General features: G+C 37.6%; 1 protein-coding gene across 2 annotated transcripts in view; it reads left to right on the forward strand.

Moving 5' to 3' along the window:
- The window catches only part of CEP192 (centrosomal protein 192), a 54,842-nt gene that overhangs the window by 5,139 nt on the left and 33,337 nt on the right, over positions 1-16,366 (forward strand). For both annotated transcript variants that reach the window (XM_056483627.1, XM_056483628.1), the window contains exons 6-18: positions 1,014-1,146; positions 1,972-2,126; positions 3,234-3,374; positions 3,625-3,961; positions 4,294-4,434; positions 6,815-6,879; positions 6,959-7,132; positions 8,580-8,706; positions 8,831-8,961; positions 10,576-11,593; positions 11,700-11,823; positions 12,913-13,084; positions 14,388-15,273. In XM_056483627.1, the coding sequence (XP_056339602.1) occupies positions 1,014-1,146; positions 1,972-2,126; positions 3,234-3,374; positions 3,625-3,961; positions 4,294-4,434; positions 6,815-6,879; positions 6,959-7,132; positions 8,580-8,706; positions 8,831-8,961; positions 10,576-11,593; positions 11,700-11,823; positions 12,913-13,084; positions 14,388-15,273 (3,604 nt within the window). The remainder of the gene's footprint in view (positions 1-1,013; positions 1,147-1,971; positions 2,127-3,233; positions 3,375-3,624; positions 3,962-4,293; positions 4,435-6,814; positions 6,880-6,958; positions 7,133-8,579; positions 8,707-8,830; positions 8,962-10,575; positions 11,594-11,699; positions 11,824-12,912; positions 13,085-14,387; positions 15,274-16,366) is intronic.

The raw sequence follows: 16,366 nt of genomic DNA on the forward strand, positions 1-16,366 counted from the left end.
CTATCTTAGTGAAGCATCTTTTGAGGAATTTTTTGTCGTGCTTTTGGAAATTGAAGTAGACAATCCAGAGCTAGCAAATAGCTGCTGGTATTGACAGGTAGGGCTATGCTTCCCCCTTTTCTACCTATTGTGTTAGAGATGCTAAGAGTTTTGGGCACAGAGATACAATGCAGACAGGAATGGGAGGTCACCTGTTCCCTATAGAAAACACACATCAGGCTGCAGCCAAATGCTGTCCAATGCATACTCCTTCATGTGTCAGCTAGTATTTTGATTTTGTTTTCTGTCGTTTGATTTTTGTAGGGGCCACAGTGGTCAGTAAGTTGCAGTTGAATGTTTGCAGGTTGTCTTCTGAAAACTATAATTCATTTTCCTTTCAAATTATTTACTTTCTGAACTTGGACTTATTTTGCTCTTTGTCAGAAATGATCTATTCATTACAAAGAATGTGAGACTAAATCCATATTGGATGTTGCGTCATGCTGTTTTAAAGAAATCATTCAGCTATAGAAAAGATAGAGTATTTGCTGTAAGCTCGATTCAACTGAAATATTGCTCTTTGAGTAATTCAGTGTGCTCATTTGGAGAAATTTCCAACAAAGGTTGGATCTGTGTGTAAAATTTCTGAAGAAGCTCTGTTTTAACAGCATAGAAAACTATTGAGAGATGTCTTTGTACATTTAAGTTGGGGTTGCAGCTCATGGATGGAGGACAGTTTTTTCAAGTGGAGACTCTTTAATACAATGTTTCAGTTCTTTATTTTGAGGTTTCTTAAGTTTGGTGTCCTTCAGATGCTTTTTTGCTCTTTGCCTTTTATGATTCCCATGTTTCTTGCATGCATCCATTCTGGAAGCTAGCAGGCAAAGTCCATTGGAACTAGAGTGTTTCCTGGAATAAGTAAAAAAGTGCATGTGGAGTTTTGCAATATTATTAACCTTATTAATTGTTTTTTATTAACTGAATTCATACAATAGTAATTTCTAGTAACATTTATTTATGGGTGCTTTTCACAGGTTGGTCCATCTGAGCCTTCTGAAAAGCTGGTAGAAGGTGCTAACTCAAGTATTCATCTTAGCAATAGCCTTTCAAGTTTTTTGGAGAATGAGAAACTCTCATCTCTTCTAACCACAGATGAAGATTCCACTGGTAAGTGTATTTATAACTCTTGGTAGCTGAGTCTGTAATTCTGACTCAGTGTTGTTGCATATTTGAGGACAAAATTCTGTTTTACTTAAGTATTTAATAGCAGATTATGCTTGATTAAGAAGTAGTATAACAATGTTAAAGCAAACTGACTATTTTAAAATTGTGGCAGGAGTAGGCAGCTATGGAATTTGTCAGAGAAGATCACAATTGGAATTCTAATCTAAAAAATTAAACAACAGTCCTCGGTTACTATGAATCAAGGGTATAGGTGGCAATGTGGGCATTGACTCACTGAATTTTAAGTTCAGGTTAGTAGAGATAAAATTCTGTGGTGAAGAGCACACCCATGGAAGTTAAAAAGGACTTTTACTTGAGTTTGAGTTCAGCTCTCTTTAGATATTGTATGTATGGGTTGACATCCCAGTTGGAAGTTTAGTTTACCTGCATGCATAAAAGTGAGAGCATGAGTTCTGTATCACTAAGAGTTGTGAACTTTTTGTGCCCTTCCGTGGCTGCTGCAGAACATGCTCCAAACATGCTCTTTATGAATGCAGCCAACTTTGCCCATGACATGAAAGATGACGGGCATGTTCTTGGATGTCCCAGTGAGGAAGGCAGAGTGATCATTAGGTTTACTGTTGTGAGATGAAGAACCCTTGCAGTAAAGTAGGGCTAGTGCATTTCTCCCCTGGCACCTACATATGTCATGACTGTCTTTTGAAGTTGTTTTGTTCTTTCTTGTTGCATAACTTCACTTGAGAGTTAAGCATATAAGAAATAAGTTAATAGTTTGCTGAGTAGAAATATTTTCTTCTCTTTTCATAGATGATGATATTGATGATGGAGAATTCTTTGATAACCAACTAGAAGCATACTTTGAGCAGCTGATACAACCAGAAATGATAAGAAGAGACACCAATCTGCAGAAACTCTCAGAACGTTGTGCAGCACTGAAGCTTTCTGAAAATGTTTTACTACAAGTAGGTTTAAATTTCAAAGCTCAGCATGCCCAATGGTTCTTAAACATGTTAAAATTTCGGAGCTTATATTTGCTGGTATTTTTAAACAGAGTTAGTTTTAACTATTTTTTGGTTTCATTTTTTTGTTTCTATAGCTATTAAGGCACCATGCTGGCACTTATATTTTGTTGTACAATGAGTTTATAAATAATATTTTTAATTTTTTTTTAATCTTGAATAGCAATGTCCAAGGTGTTGTTCAGTTTATAGCAACTTGGAAACTTGTTATTAAGTTTATAGCAACTTGTCTTTCCAGGAGAGTCAACGATTCTCTTAAATAATTGGTAAATGTGTGGAAGTTAAATGTTGGGCAGCAACAGACTGGCTTGTGGTTTTCCTTTGAGCAGCAGTTAGCTCCATTCCAAACAGGTTGCCAGGGATTAAGTGCCTTTCCATTTTCTTGGCTTTGTAACAATCAATGTGATCCTGGCACTCCTATGCTTGACCAGAGTAGAGAAATGTGATTGATTTAAACAGTTAAACTGCAGCTTCTGAAATTTCAGAAATTTCCCTACTGACATTAGAGTTTCCAAGTTGTGTGGGAAGTTATATTAACCCTGTGCAAGTATTCTGGATAGGTTGGAATTTGTTACAGCAGTGCAAGAAGGAAGGGATGAGTTGTTTTAAGAGTGAGAATAACAGAGCTCAGCTTTCAGGGCTTCTCTGTGCAAGATGTCCCTGCTTCACTGTCTTGTAGATAGAGGGCTCTGAGTTGGAGCCTTCATCCAACAATGGGTCAGCCGTTAGGCAAAGGGAATAACACATTACCCATATCAAAGGGAATGAGAGGATGTAGTAGGAATAAGAAGAGATCTTCCCCTCTTCTTTCTGTGTATGGTCTTGGAGGCACATCCATGGATTGGCATAGCCAGGAACTATTGTCCTTGGTGGTAGAGGCTAACTAGAGATGCTGGCTGTGGCAGTGTCATATGAGTTAACAAAGTGTCATTAATCTCTTTTCTACTAGAGAATTTTTTAATATTCTAGAAGGCCCTGTAGTGTTATATTTTTTTCCTTTTGTACGTCTATTCCAGTGGAACCTAAATATTTTATATTTTTTATTTAAAGGAGAACTTTCAGGATTCTGCCACTCATGGGGCTGTGACTGGAATAGACTCTGGAAATGCTAGTGATGAAGATTCACAAAGTGAATCTATAACTGGATGTCGTGTGCAAAGAGAGATGCTGCCCAGAGCAGCAAAGCAAATGGTATGATATTGCCATTTAAATTCCTATTATTCATGTAGAGTAAGACTGTTGTAGAAGATGGTAGTGTTTTTGGAAACTTGTTAGATCTTTAGCTAACCACCCAACCTTCCTTTACAAAAAATTAATAATGCCACTTTGGTTTTAGTTCTGTTTTTCAAACATAGCTTGGACTGTTTTGTATTTGTAACTTTTAATACATGCAGTTAAAACTGTGTTTCTGACACTTTTCAAATGATTATTGTTTTAAAAGAATTCCATGACTGCTGGGGATGTGCTCGATTCCCGCACGGCTGCTGAGTTGAGATTAGATTCCCAATATCTCCAGTGCATGGAGAGCCATACAGCGGATGTCTCAGATGTCCTTCCAAAGAAAGGAGTAGAGTCCTCTGTCTGTCAGGCTGCTTCTTCTGATGCAGAAGTGCTACACACAGCAAGTGGATTTTTGGGACATGACAACACTTCTGAAGTTCTCAGTGCAAATGCACCTCAGGCAGATGCAACTCAGTGTAAAGTTGGTCTTCCTGATACTTACCTCTCTCCAGCTGGGGACAGCTGTGAGAACTTAAGTTTAGCTGCAACAGACAAAGGTAGGATGCTTTACATACAACCTATCTTTACATTAAACCTGGCTATGCAATTGTGACCATACTCCATTGCATGGAAAAGGAAGTGAAATTGTAAGCTAGGCATTTTTATTTAGTTATAGGGGTTGGTACTAAAAACCAGCGTAGTATGAATTAATTCTGACTTGCTTTTATTTTCAGAAATACTGATTGTTGTATGTTACACTTAACTGTTGCTTATTTGCTGATGAAATGAGTCTAGGTGTGCAGTTGCAGCAACTTGAGCTTGCAGCAGCTTTTGCCATATCCCTTTTATTTTTTTTAATCCATAATGTAGCATTTGATGTATCTTTTAGGTGATTTACCGCACAGTGTTGTCTATCAAAATGAGGAGGGCAAATGGGTGACTGATCTTGCTTATTATACTGCATTTGATGAAGAACAAGATTTAAATATGTCTGAAGATGATAAAAGGAATGAGGAGTTCGTCACTGGCTGTATGTAATCATCTTTTTTAGTTAACTCTTGTTGTCTGTAATGTTAAACTTTCTTCCTTTTTTTCCTTTTCTTTTTTTTTTTTTTTTTTTTTTTTTCACTTCAACAGATCAATATTTGGTGTTGGAAAGACTCCAGGCTTTAAATACTATAAATTATTTGAAAGCTGATGCTGATAGTAGTCTGTAGTCATAACATTATTTATAGTTCATAGCTTCTTTCTGTGTTTCCTACTCTTCCCATGAAGAGTGTTTTAAGACAAAACAAGAAGTACGTATTGTATGAACTAAAGCATCTCCTCTCACTTCCAGTTTTTTCCTTTGGACTTGAATGATTGTTATCCTTTTTTGCAAAAAAAAAGAGAAGAGTAATTTTGTGTTACATGATGCTTATGAGCAAGGAAATAACTATCTATGAGGAATTGCTACAAAATCAAATAGATTGTGAATACCGTGTCAAAATTTGAGAGACTTGAAAGTGTTATGTTGGCTAGCTGCTGATATTTTTTGTGAAGTCCCTTGGGAATGTCTTGATGCTGAAAAATGGCACTGGTACTGAAAAATTTGGATCTTGTTGAGGGGCTTTAGTACTCTCATCTTTCCTTGAATTCCAGGCTTTTGAACCCCTTTTTACTTAAAATGTTGTTTATTCTTCTTAAGCTACGTCATACTGATCTTCATGAGAGTCTGTATATTTGTCTTACACGCATGGATAATACACGGATAGTGCCATAGGCAAACTGATTCCTTAGCCCCAAAATGTCATCTGCTCCTCTGTTTTGTAAGAGATTCAAGCAATATGTGCAACAGCATTTCTTCTAATCTCTTCTAGTTTCAAAAGCTGACATGTAGATGGGCTAATGTATTCTCAAGATGCCCATGGTCCACTCAAGGTGGTTCTTTCAAAGCGAAGGCTGTCTGACACTGTTTATTTTGAATGGGTGATCAAACAGGTTGACTGGTTGAAATAATGTTTTTCAACACTGTAGTGGTTTTCTGATGGTTCAAATAAATATCATATCATTTGGGAGACGCTTTCCCATCTACTATGATAGTAACTCTTCCATGATTTTTCAAAAGCTATTATATTTCAAATGCTTTCTGAATCTTAGACTTGAGTTGTTGAGTGATTAGAATATTTGACTGTTGTCAGTTTTTCCAAGTCTGCTTAGGTTTTCCCATCTGATAGATTTTTAAGCACTACTACTTTCAAGTCAATGGGCTTACCTCTTTGTATGGTAGATGATAAAACACTGACAGCCTTCACATGGTTGGCATTTTTCTGGCTGCTAGTCTGCTTGTCTGCCTGCAGTGGTGTTTGACAGCAGAAGAAATTTTATTTGTAAGGACAGAAGGATATACTACATCTGATTCTTTGGAATCTTGTTTATGACATGTCTCTCTGTCAGCAAATGTGCCCACAGTGTGTTCTTATATGGAATAGTGCAGGAGTGCTCACTTGACAGTGTTGGGTGCTTCAGAAAGTCTCTGGAGGCTGTAGGGCTCACAGAGAAGATAAAGAGCTGCTACTGACTTAGAGTTCAACTGGATATAACAATGTGGCATTGATGGTGCCAGGTTGCCTTAGGAGATGAACTTGGATTGTTCATTAAAGATATATTCAAACTTTGTTTCTTTCCTCTGAGTATGTATTGTGACTTCCCATGAGTAATTTTATTGACAACAGCTGTATTCAACTCACAAGTTTGCCTCCATTCTGCATGTGGATCCATTTTGTCCTGTGCCCTCTATGCCTAGGGATGCTCTGTGTACAAGGCTCTGTATTTTTCAAGTTTTGATGAACTTAGTAATACATTAACATTGCAATCAGATGGTAGAGTAGTATCTCTTGATCAGTTTTTCATGACATTTTGGTGAAGGGATTCTTAAGTGTCAGTTGATTTGGCCTGTTAATTTGCATTGTGTTTTTTATGAACTGGTACAGGGCAGTATTGCTCCAAATAAAAGGTACCATTTCCATGGAAAAAATTTTCAACCCCAAATATGGTAAAGGTTTGATCCAAGTTAACCATGTGATGCTTGATTATAGCTGATATGGGTGTCATAATCTATAAAAAAGTTATGATTTAACTTGGGGCTAAGGCTGTTAGAAACTTCCTTTATTCACCACTAACTTAATTAACTAAATGCTGATTTCACTTTGACTTCTAAAGATCCAGCAAGTGCTCCTTTAAAAGTAATTTCATATAACTTTTCTCACTGAAATGGGATTGAATAACTCCTATTGTGTCCCAGACTGTCTCAGGTCTAGAATTATATGTGCAATAGCTTTCCATCAAATTAAGTTGAATGTTGATAAATAGTAATAACATTACTTAATAACTTTTGTCTTTTTTTAATAAATGTTCTCTTTGGTTTTAAGCTGAAGCAGCAGCTATGATTGCACAAGATGAGGAAGAATTTGAGAAAGCGCACAGACTTGTGCAGGTAACTAATGACCTCAAAGTAAACAATAGTTTTCTAATTTATTTACAAGTTGCAACTTCTGAAATCTCTTTGTCTGCAGGCAGGAAAAGTAGGCAGTCTAAATGCATCTGAATTAGCAAATACTTCGTGGAAATCTGCTAATAGCTTCATTCTTCATAAAGATGCCAGCTATTTACGTTTGTCTTTGGGGGAGTTCTTTGGTCAGAGATCCGAAGCTCTTGGATGTCTGGGTGGAGGCAGTAATGTGAAACGGGTATGTATCTAAATGTTAATATTGAGAAAGAAGGAAAAGACAGACAAGCAACAACTAGCACTAGTTTTGTTATTTTGTAACCACTTCTTTCTCAGAGCAAATTTTCCAAGTTGATCTAGGAAGGAAATTCTCTGTGATTTACAGGTTTGGGTTGACTGCTTCCTACTGGAATTTCTGGATGAGTAGTGCTTACTGGTGTTATTGCTGAATGTTGATCTTCGCCTTTTGGTCAGGAACTAATTATGTGTAGGATTAGAGGGATAAAATTATCATATACAGGAGACATGTTGAGGTCCCAGCAAATCCACACAGTTGAACGACATACTGTTCAGACAGGGTATTTGAACAGCGAGGGCATCTCAGAATGGCTACTGATAGTTGATGTGCTATCTGGGCAATGCCCAACAGTAAAAATGTCATCATCTGGATTCTAGCTTACAACATCTGTATACTTCTTGTAACTGTTGGATACCTGGCACTTCTCTCTTCTGCTGCTGGTAGACAGGGTGTCATCTGTGTTTCAGGCAAAAAAAGAAGGTGGGACAATGTTCAATGGGAAGAAAGTCGTCATTCACACATACTTGTGTCATGAGGAGTTATTGCAGTTGGCAGAGTTAGAATCTGTCCTAAGCATTCCAAGATTTAGTATCAGACCATGCCTCCAGGCAGAGATGATGTGAGCATATGTACTTTATTTCTATATTTTGAGTAACTGGTATAAGTAAGTTGTGTCCTGATTTCAGTTGGGATAGTTTTCTTTGTAGCACTTAGTACAGTGCTGTGTTTTGGATTTAGTATGAGAATAATGTTGATAAGACACTGATGTTTTGGTTGTTGCTAAGTAGTGCTTACTCTAAATCAAGGACCTTTCAGTGTCTCATGCTCTGCCAGTGAAGCAGGTTCACAAGAATCTGAGGGAGCATGTCCAGGACAGCTGACCCAAACTGACCAAAGGGATATTCTGTATCATAAAACATCCTGCTCACTCTACAAACTGGGGGGACAGGCTGGGTATTGATCTATGTCCAGTGGCAATTGTATTGTGCACCACTTGTTTCTCTTGGGTGTTATTCCCCTCTCCTTCCTTTTCATTACCACTATTATAGTTACAATTTATATCTTGTGTCAGTTATTAAACTGCTCTTACCTCAACCCATGAGGTTTACCTGTTCTTTCCAATTCTTTCTGTTGGGAGGAGGTGGGGAATGAGCCAGCAGCTGTGTGGTACTTAGTCACTAGCTGGGGCTCAGCCGTGCCAGTTGTTAGTTTATTTTATGTATGTGTGGGAAGTAGTGTATGTGTTTAGATTAGGCATTTGCAGTGGTAGGAGGCACATGTCATTTCTTTGCAAGCACTGCAGGCCAAAACTGCTTTGCAAGTGCTTTGTTAATTATTACTTGTTAATTATTAAATTTACTCATGCTGTATTCTTGGATATTTTTTATAGCCATCTTTTGGTTACCATATTATGTCCCCGAAGAAAAGGCAGCCTGTTTCCTTGCTAAGGAGATCTGATTTAACAGGAGGTGACATCGGCCAAGAGATTTCACAGATGTCTGAGGAGGTGCTTTCAGGTAATTATAGAACAGCTCTTTTTTCCTAGGGGGCATTAAGGGAGCCTGTGTATCCCAAGAATGCAGGTTTTTAGACCATTTCTTTACTGTAAATTAATTCCTTTTTGGTTGTTGTTGTTGTTAGATGACTTAGAAGCACAAACAAGAGAACATGCAAATTTTACCACCTCTGAAGGTTCAGGGCATAGGGTGGATACTGCTGCTGGAATCCATGAAAATATTAATACAGAAGATGCTACCAAAAGTAAATCAAAGGTATTTATCTTGTATTTTTCTTTAAAGTGCTGAAAACTGAAACAAAATTCAAATTACTCCAATTATTATTCTTTGACTACAGCTAAATTTGGACTTTCATATCAGCTCACTGCTTTTAACATGGATCATTTGAATCCTAATAGGTGCCCTTCTTTCTTAGGATAGTTTCATTAGAATAGCATGATCCTGTAGTAAGTCAGGTGTTACTATCAAAATCTTGTTTTCCTTTTTCTTCCAGCTTCACTTTTGGAATTGATCAGTCTGTCAGCCCATAGGTTTTCAGAGACTCATAGACTGTTATGTTCTGTGACCAAGTTTCAATTTCAACTGTGTCTTCCCCTTCTATTTTTTTAATGAAACAACTTACCTTTAGTATTGGAATAAAATCTTTTAGTTGATAGAATTTAAGAATATGAACATGGTGCAAGTCTGGAAAAAGTGTCTTGTTAGTTTGGTAGACTTTGATACCTGCCTTCCCTGCCTGTGTCACCTCCCTAAGCCCTGCTGGCAAAGCTCCTTCTAATGCAGCCCGGGATGCTGCTGAGCTTCTTTGCCTGGCTTGTGGTCAACTTCCTATCTACCAGGACCCTTTTCTGTCCTTTTCTGCCAGGTTGCTTTCCAGCTGGTTGGCCCAGGGCCTGTATAGGGGCCTAGGGTTATTCCTAGGTGCTGGTCTTGGCATTTCCCTTTGAACTTCCCAGCCCATCTTTCTGTCCTGTTGAGGTTTCTCTGAATGACAGCTGACTGTCCTGGTGTATCAGCCACACCTCTCAATTTTGTGTGATGATGGAACTTGCTGCAGGTGCACTCTGCCCAGTCATCCACATCATTAATGAAGTTGTTGAACAGTGCTGGCCCCTGTCTTGATCCCCAGGATACTCTACCAGTGAGTGACTGGCCTCCTGATGGTGACTTGGTGCTGCTGATCTACCCTTTGAGCCTGGCAGTTCAGCTTGTTTTCAGTCCAGTCATGGTGTACCTGTCTGCGCCATGCTTTGTCTGTCTTTTAATGAGGCTGTTGTGAGATGATGCATGCATATCTACAGGAGGACAGGTGTTTTCAAGTTCTTCCTGAGTCTGTGTCCATCTAAGAGAGACAGAAAGAAACTGGACTCTGGATATAACTGTCTACCTACTCCGTGCCCTTTGCTAAGAATAGCCAATGTGAAAACTAAAGAAGAAATGAGACTTGGGATGGAAAAAGCTGTAGGAATAGCTATGTCTTCTCTCTGTAGAGGCAGATTATTTAAAATTAATTGGGGAGTTACTCTATATTTGGTCATGGTAACTTCTCTGCTGTTTGTCCCTGATAGGTTTTTTACTCCCAGTTCATTCAACTGAACTAAAAGCATTTTAGGATTTTAAAAGTTTCACAAGAACTAAGGCTTCCTAGTAGGCAAATCTTACTTAATCTAGAAAAGCCTTTGTGAAGTAGACTTAAAAAATCAGGACAATGAGAATAATCTCTTTTCAATGTTCCTTCTAGACAGGTATTTAAAAATGCGTCAATGAAGAATGTTAATATATTGCCATATCCTGAAATGCAAACAAGAAACAAAACACTGAAAATTTTTTTTTTTACTGTGGTGCTTAACTTATTTTGTTGTGTTGTAGGATGGAATTCATAAAAGCAAGTTTGAGGATGGCTTGTCTAATCATTCTGACTCTGTCTTGAGTATCAGCACAATTGCAAATGCTATTGCTAATGCTTCCTCCAGTGCTGAACCTTCCCAGCTAGCTGCTATGATGATGGAACTCTCCAATAAAAATAAAAGAATACGTGTCCTTCCTGGAGTTGTTAAAGAAGCTGAACTCTCTTCTAGTGAGGTATTATCCAGCAATGAGGAAAATAGTGCATTTGATATGGAAAAATACCTCAAAAAAACGGATGAGAACAGATGTGGAAGTGAATACGATAGTGTTGTGAAACATGAGGCATCTGTCCAGAACCTTGCATCTGATACCTTTTTACTGGACAAAGACAAACATAAGGATGCTGTTGCAGAAGACTTTATGAATAATCATAGCAAACAGCGAGGAATAAAGAAGCGGTTGCTTGATTATCTTAATGAAGAAAGTGACAGTCGGAATTTTTCTAGTCTGTCTGGTATTCCCAGCTGTGGAGATGAAATTGCAGATAATGTTCAATATTCGGAAAAGTTGACAGATTTGGTAAATAGTAAACATTTACAGTCAATGGATGCTGATATTAGATCAGAGACACTTAATGGAAATGAAGCGCATACATATGGAATTCTCTCAGCAGCAAAAATAGAAGTGGCACAGCAAAATCTGCTTGCTTACCAATGCAGCAATCCCACTAATACGTGTAGTATAAGGGAAGATAGAGAAACACTAGATCAAGCACCAAATGCTTTTCCTAAACCATCTAATAATTTGGTAGAGGGAAGTGCAGGAAATACTCCATCCCTCAGCAGCTTAAAACCTGCCAAGCAATCTAGTAAATATGTCTCACTAAATCCTACAACAGCCAAGCCTGTGCAGAAATTGAACAATGATGAGAGGAAGCAAAATATAGAGAAGAGAAGCAAGGATGCCAGTGCTCCTCGTGGTGGGAATGCAAAACATGTAACTTTTGAGAAGCTCTCCCCAACTTCCCAGAATAGTACTGGTAAGTAAACCTATATAAATGCAATTAGTTGCTAAAAAAGCTCTTCTTGACAGTAAACGTGTTTCCTGTCCCTAAATAAACACGGTTTTTAAAATTTATTTGCCAGAACATAAACCCATTCTGCCTGAATGTGACTCAGCTCCGGAGGGTGACCAGTGTAGCTTCAGACCTTCAACTTCACCTCTGATTCACTCTTCTCCTAGTGACACTTCTGGAACAGTGTTTTCAGGGTAAGTTTCTTGGTGCAGGTTATAAGAATTAGTGCTTCATGAGGATTGTTGAGGGATCACGTGTTAGTTTGAATGTTGACTGTGATCCAGATTTATAGAATTATTAGGCTAAGACTTCAGTATACACTAAGCTGGACATTCCATGGACCAGTGAAGATGTGCTTTTTAAACTTAGAAATATTTTGCTACATTTGGTTCTCTGATTTGTATCATTGCTTGTTGTGGGAGAGGGTGGGTAGAAATACTTGTATTGCTTTTGACTATTTTTTATTTTGATGCTGTATACAAGGTTTAAGGTTTCCCTTGCAACTGAAAGAACAATATTAAATTAAGTCTCATAACACTAAGTGTCATAAAATTGCAACTAAATTTATTCTGTAGTCTTGAACACAAACATGGCCAGTAGCTAAATGGTGTGTGCAGTCTCATAAGAAGATGAGGCAACTGATGTCCCTGCCTTAACTTTTAAGTTCATTGTTTGATATTTAACTGCAGTTTGTGTTTGTATGTGTTATTAGAAGTACAGACTTCAGAAATTAGTATGTGCAGGAGTAGATGTATTTTTGAAGGCATGTTATATAGTTACTAGGATTTCCAGTTAAAATTGTCAGTGACTGTGATTGCTGTCATGTTAGCTTGTCTTGTTGAACAAAGTGCTGCGAGATCCTGTGTTTCCAGATGTTTGAAATGAAGAGAATCTCAACAGTGAGTAGAAAACTGGTGTGTGATGCCTGAGAGGTTAAATGATTTTATTTGACTTTTAATCTAGTTAGATATAAGTATATTGATTCACACCTTTTAATAAATTGTGTTGTTTCTGTGATCTTAGCATCTGAATTCAGTTGTGTAACCCTGATGCTTTACCTATGTGGATTTACATAGAAAGAAAATGTGTTTTATATACACCAAAGCCAGAAATTCTAAAGGTTAATTGAGAGCTGGTTTCTCATTTCTGCTGACTTCATTAAAAAGAACAGCTAATTAAGTTGACTTCTAGAATAGCATAGGTACTGTGTAACATTGATTTTCTCGAGGTCAGCATTAAAAATATATATTTTAACACTGGCATATTTTGAATCTCTTTTTCAGATCTGAAACGGACTTTTCTTGCCCATCACGTTGTCAGGAATCTCCTTGCAAAGAGAATGTGCTAACTCAGTCTATTTACTCGAGTCCAAGTATGAGCAGGTTAACCTATATCTCTCCATCTGGCAGTACCCGTAAGAACTCAGCAGTGACACTTAACCCCAGGACGTACTGGGTAAGAAACACAAAACAGCACCTCTCCTTTGCCCCTAAACCAAAATTTACAGGTCAAAGTAATTCTAAATTAGAAAAGGCCTAAGGATTTTCAAACAGTTGAGGATATGCTGTGCATTGGGAAAAGCTATTCTTCTTGTTTCCAGCTTTTGAGTTTTTCAGAAATTTGAATTTTGGTATCAACTGTGCTAAATGCACACACTCTAGTAAATACAAATACAGTAAAACAATCCAAGAGGTAGGAACTTTTGAAAAGTTAGAGTGGATGTATTTTTTCCTTTTTTTTTTCCCCCTGTAATTTCTCATTAAGTCATTCTATTCTTGGAATGTGGTGTAGTATTCTTGTGGTATTTTGGAGGATCTCTATTGCTTTCATCACACCTGAGGCTCCCTTGCTGTTCAGCTTCAGCTGTTAGGAGAATACTTTTCCTGTTTGTTTTGTTTGTTTTTTTTTTTCCCCCCCGGAGAAATGTTTATAAATACATAATGTAGCTTGTCCTACATTTTCAGGACTGAAACTCTAATTTTCCACCTCTGACTGTCATTCTGACTGGTTTTACTGGTTTAGAAAAGAATGTACACTGAGGGTGAAATTTGTGTTCAGACTTGCAGTCTTATGCAGATTAAAATAACTGGCAATCTTTTATCTGAATTTATGCATTCCTTGGAATCTAGAATCTATGCTACATCTCTCTCCTTCCAAAGTGTGTGTAATTGTGGATGGAGCTTTAAAAAAAAAAGACAGATAAAACTTGAAGAACCTTTCTGACTTACATGCATGTCTGTGTAAATATAAGTGTTCATTCCAGCTATACTATTCCTGTCAAAAGGGCAGGTGTCTGGGCTTCAATGATTTCTTTGTGTGAGTGCACAAAGAAGATGCTTGTATCAATGCCAATCCTTTTTGGTCAGTGATTTGGTCTGAGGCCATTCAGTTGTTTATTTTTTTTTTTTTTTAATCTGGCTAGTGTGTCTGATGTATTATCAATGCTGTTTTGAACACAAATTTAAAAATGCAGCACCACAGAGACTGCTGTGAAGAAAATCTACTCCATCTCAGCCAGGCCCAGTAGAATGTGTCTTTAGGATAGCAGACAGGTTGAAGCTGCAGGTTTTCTTTTTCAGGGTGAAGAGTCACAACTACAAAAGTAAAACTTCAGACAAGACAAACTTGCTTATTTATTTTGGATGGCATGATTGGACAGGAAAGTTTCCTGAACAGGCAGTACCAGGATTAGGTGTGTCTTATGTATCCTATTGTTTTTCTAAGATGTGTAATACTGCATGCTGTATTTATTTACCAGGGTGAAAATACTGGTGAACTAAGCACAACAATAATTCAGGCCAGCCCAATTCCTCCACAGGAACATACAAAAGAAAATCTAGAAAATCGCTCATGTCAAAGAAATAGAAAAGAAGCAGTACATAGTATTGACCAGAAACGAGAAGAAAATGAACTTGCTGGTCTTCAAAGAAAACCTCATAATGTACTGGACCAAGAACTGGCCAATGAAGGTTTTCTGAACAATGGAAAGCAGCTTACATTTATTCCTTCAAATGTACCAGCAAATCGTGAAGAGCTAGACCATGTTAAGTCAGTTTTGCCAAGTAAACTCTGCACCTTTCCACAGCTTTCTGTCAATGCTGATGCACAAGAAGTGTGTCAGGATCAAACAAACAAAGCACAGAGACAAGGATTACCATCTCTGAATAGATTACCTGTTTATTCTGGATTGAACACCTGTTTGCCATGCAATCAAAACTTATCTGCTGAACAGTATGTTCATCTCTCAACTGTAAAATCCCATGTCACTACCTCTGAGAGTCAAGCAATTTCTTCTTCTGTCCCCACCTTGCTTGCAACAACTCCATTTGCACAACAGCATCAGGGAACTGTACACCCTGCAGGAAATGCAGTTCTGTCTCAGATTCATGGCTGCAGCCCTGCAGGTTTTGGCCTTCCAGCAGGACTTCCTTGTTCTGGTATCCCAGCAGGACATGTTGAGAATCCACTTATGTTAGGAATTCCTTCAGGTCCAAATGTTGGTCCTGGCTTTTTGGGTGCATCTTCACTTTATAATCCACACTGTACTTCATGGAACAATAATATCTTAAATATAAAACCATGTACTGGACAACCTCTTGGAGCTGGCAGAAGTGAGTGGCAGCTATCCAAGTCGTCTGGTATTGGTAAGTGTTTTTTACAGTGTGTTGGAAATACAGCTGTGGACAGGAATGGTGATTGTGATGTTGCTTATGTTATAGTAAATAAAATTAAGATAGTACTAAGTGTAAATGCTATTATTTTTTATTCAAACCCTATTATTATTTTTCCTTGCTTAGTGATGTTCTCTGAATTCAGTGTCTATTCTTACAGCTCCTCTAATGGTCTTAAAAAACATTGCTCATAATTTAGAAGAATTTCAGCATTGTTCAATATTAAGTAGTTCTGTGTTTGTGTAAAGGATCTAGAACTACATTTCATAGGAGGAAGAGAAATCCTAGCTGCAATTCAAACTAGGCAAGAGAAGTCATGCTCTTGAAATTCAGTTTTTTTTTAATCTGGAAAGTAGAGGACATTTCTATTTCCAACCTAATTTGGTATTAGCAGTCAGTGAAGGTCAAAACTCATAAGAAGTTTGAACTCCATGGATGATTGAAACTGCTGGTTATGAAGGGAAAGACTGCCAAGTGTCTTCTGTCTTTTTTCTTACGTGGTATCTAGTCTTAACTCTCTACCTAAGCAGCACAAATTACTATTAAATTTTAAATCCTTATTTTAACCTGCAATCTTGTTAGTTTTTTTTTGCTATACTCTTTTTCTGGCTAATTCTTTCAGCCTTAATTCCAAACTAATGGGGTTGAAGATATGAATCTGTAATAGTTTCGAGTTTGTTTATTGATTGTTCCAAATAATTGATCTTGTTAGTGCATTTTAAAATAGTGAAATACTTCTTACCTATTTTTATACTAACGAGATTTTGTAGTAGTAATGTTCAAATTTTCCGAGCTGAGCTAGTACTGATTAAATTGTGACCACTGAGTGTTTTATAACAGGTGTATATATATACACTTTGTGGGTCTGTATGGCATGTGCCATGTCCATAAGTATTTATTTTTGTCACAGTGGAACTTTAAGGTGCAAATGGGAAATGATTGAAATTTCAAATTTCATGCTTGTGGAAGAACATTCTTATGAGAAGTGTAGGAGTCAAACATTTCCTTGCCATAATGAAGCATTTGTCAGATGAGTTCATAAACTTGGTGGCAGCCTGAGTGCTGA

The sequence above is a fragment of the Oenanthe melanoleuca genome, chromosome 2 (genome assembly GCF_029582105.1).
Source record: "Oenanthe melanoleuca isolate GR-GAL-2019-014 chromosome 2, OMel1.0, whole genome shotgun sequence".
NCBI classification, from domain to species: domain Eukaryota; kingdom Metazoa; phylum Chordata; class Aves; order Passeriformes; family Muscicapidae; genus Oenanthe; species Oenanthe melanoleuca.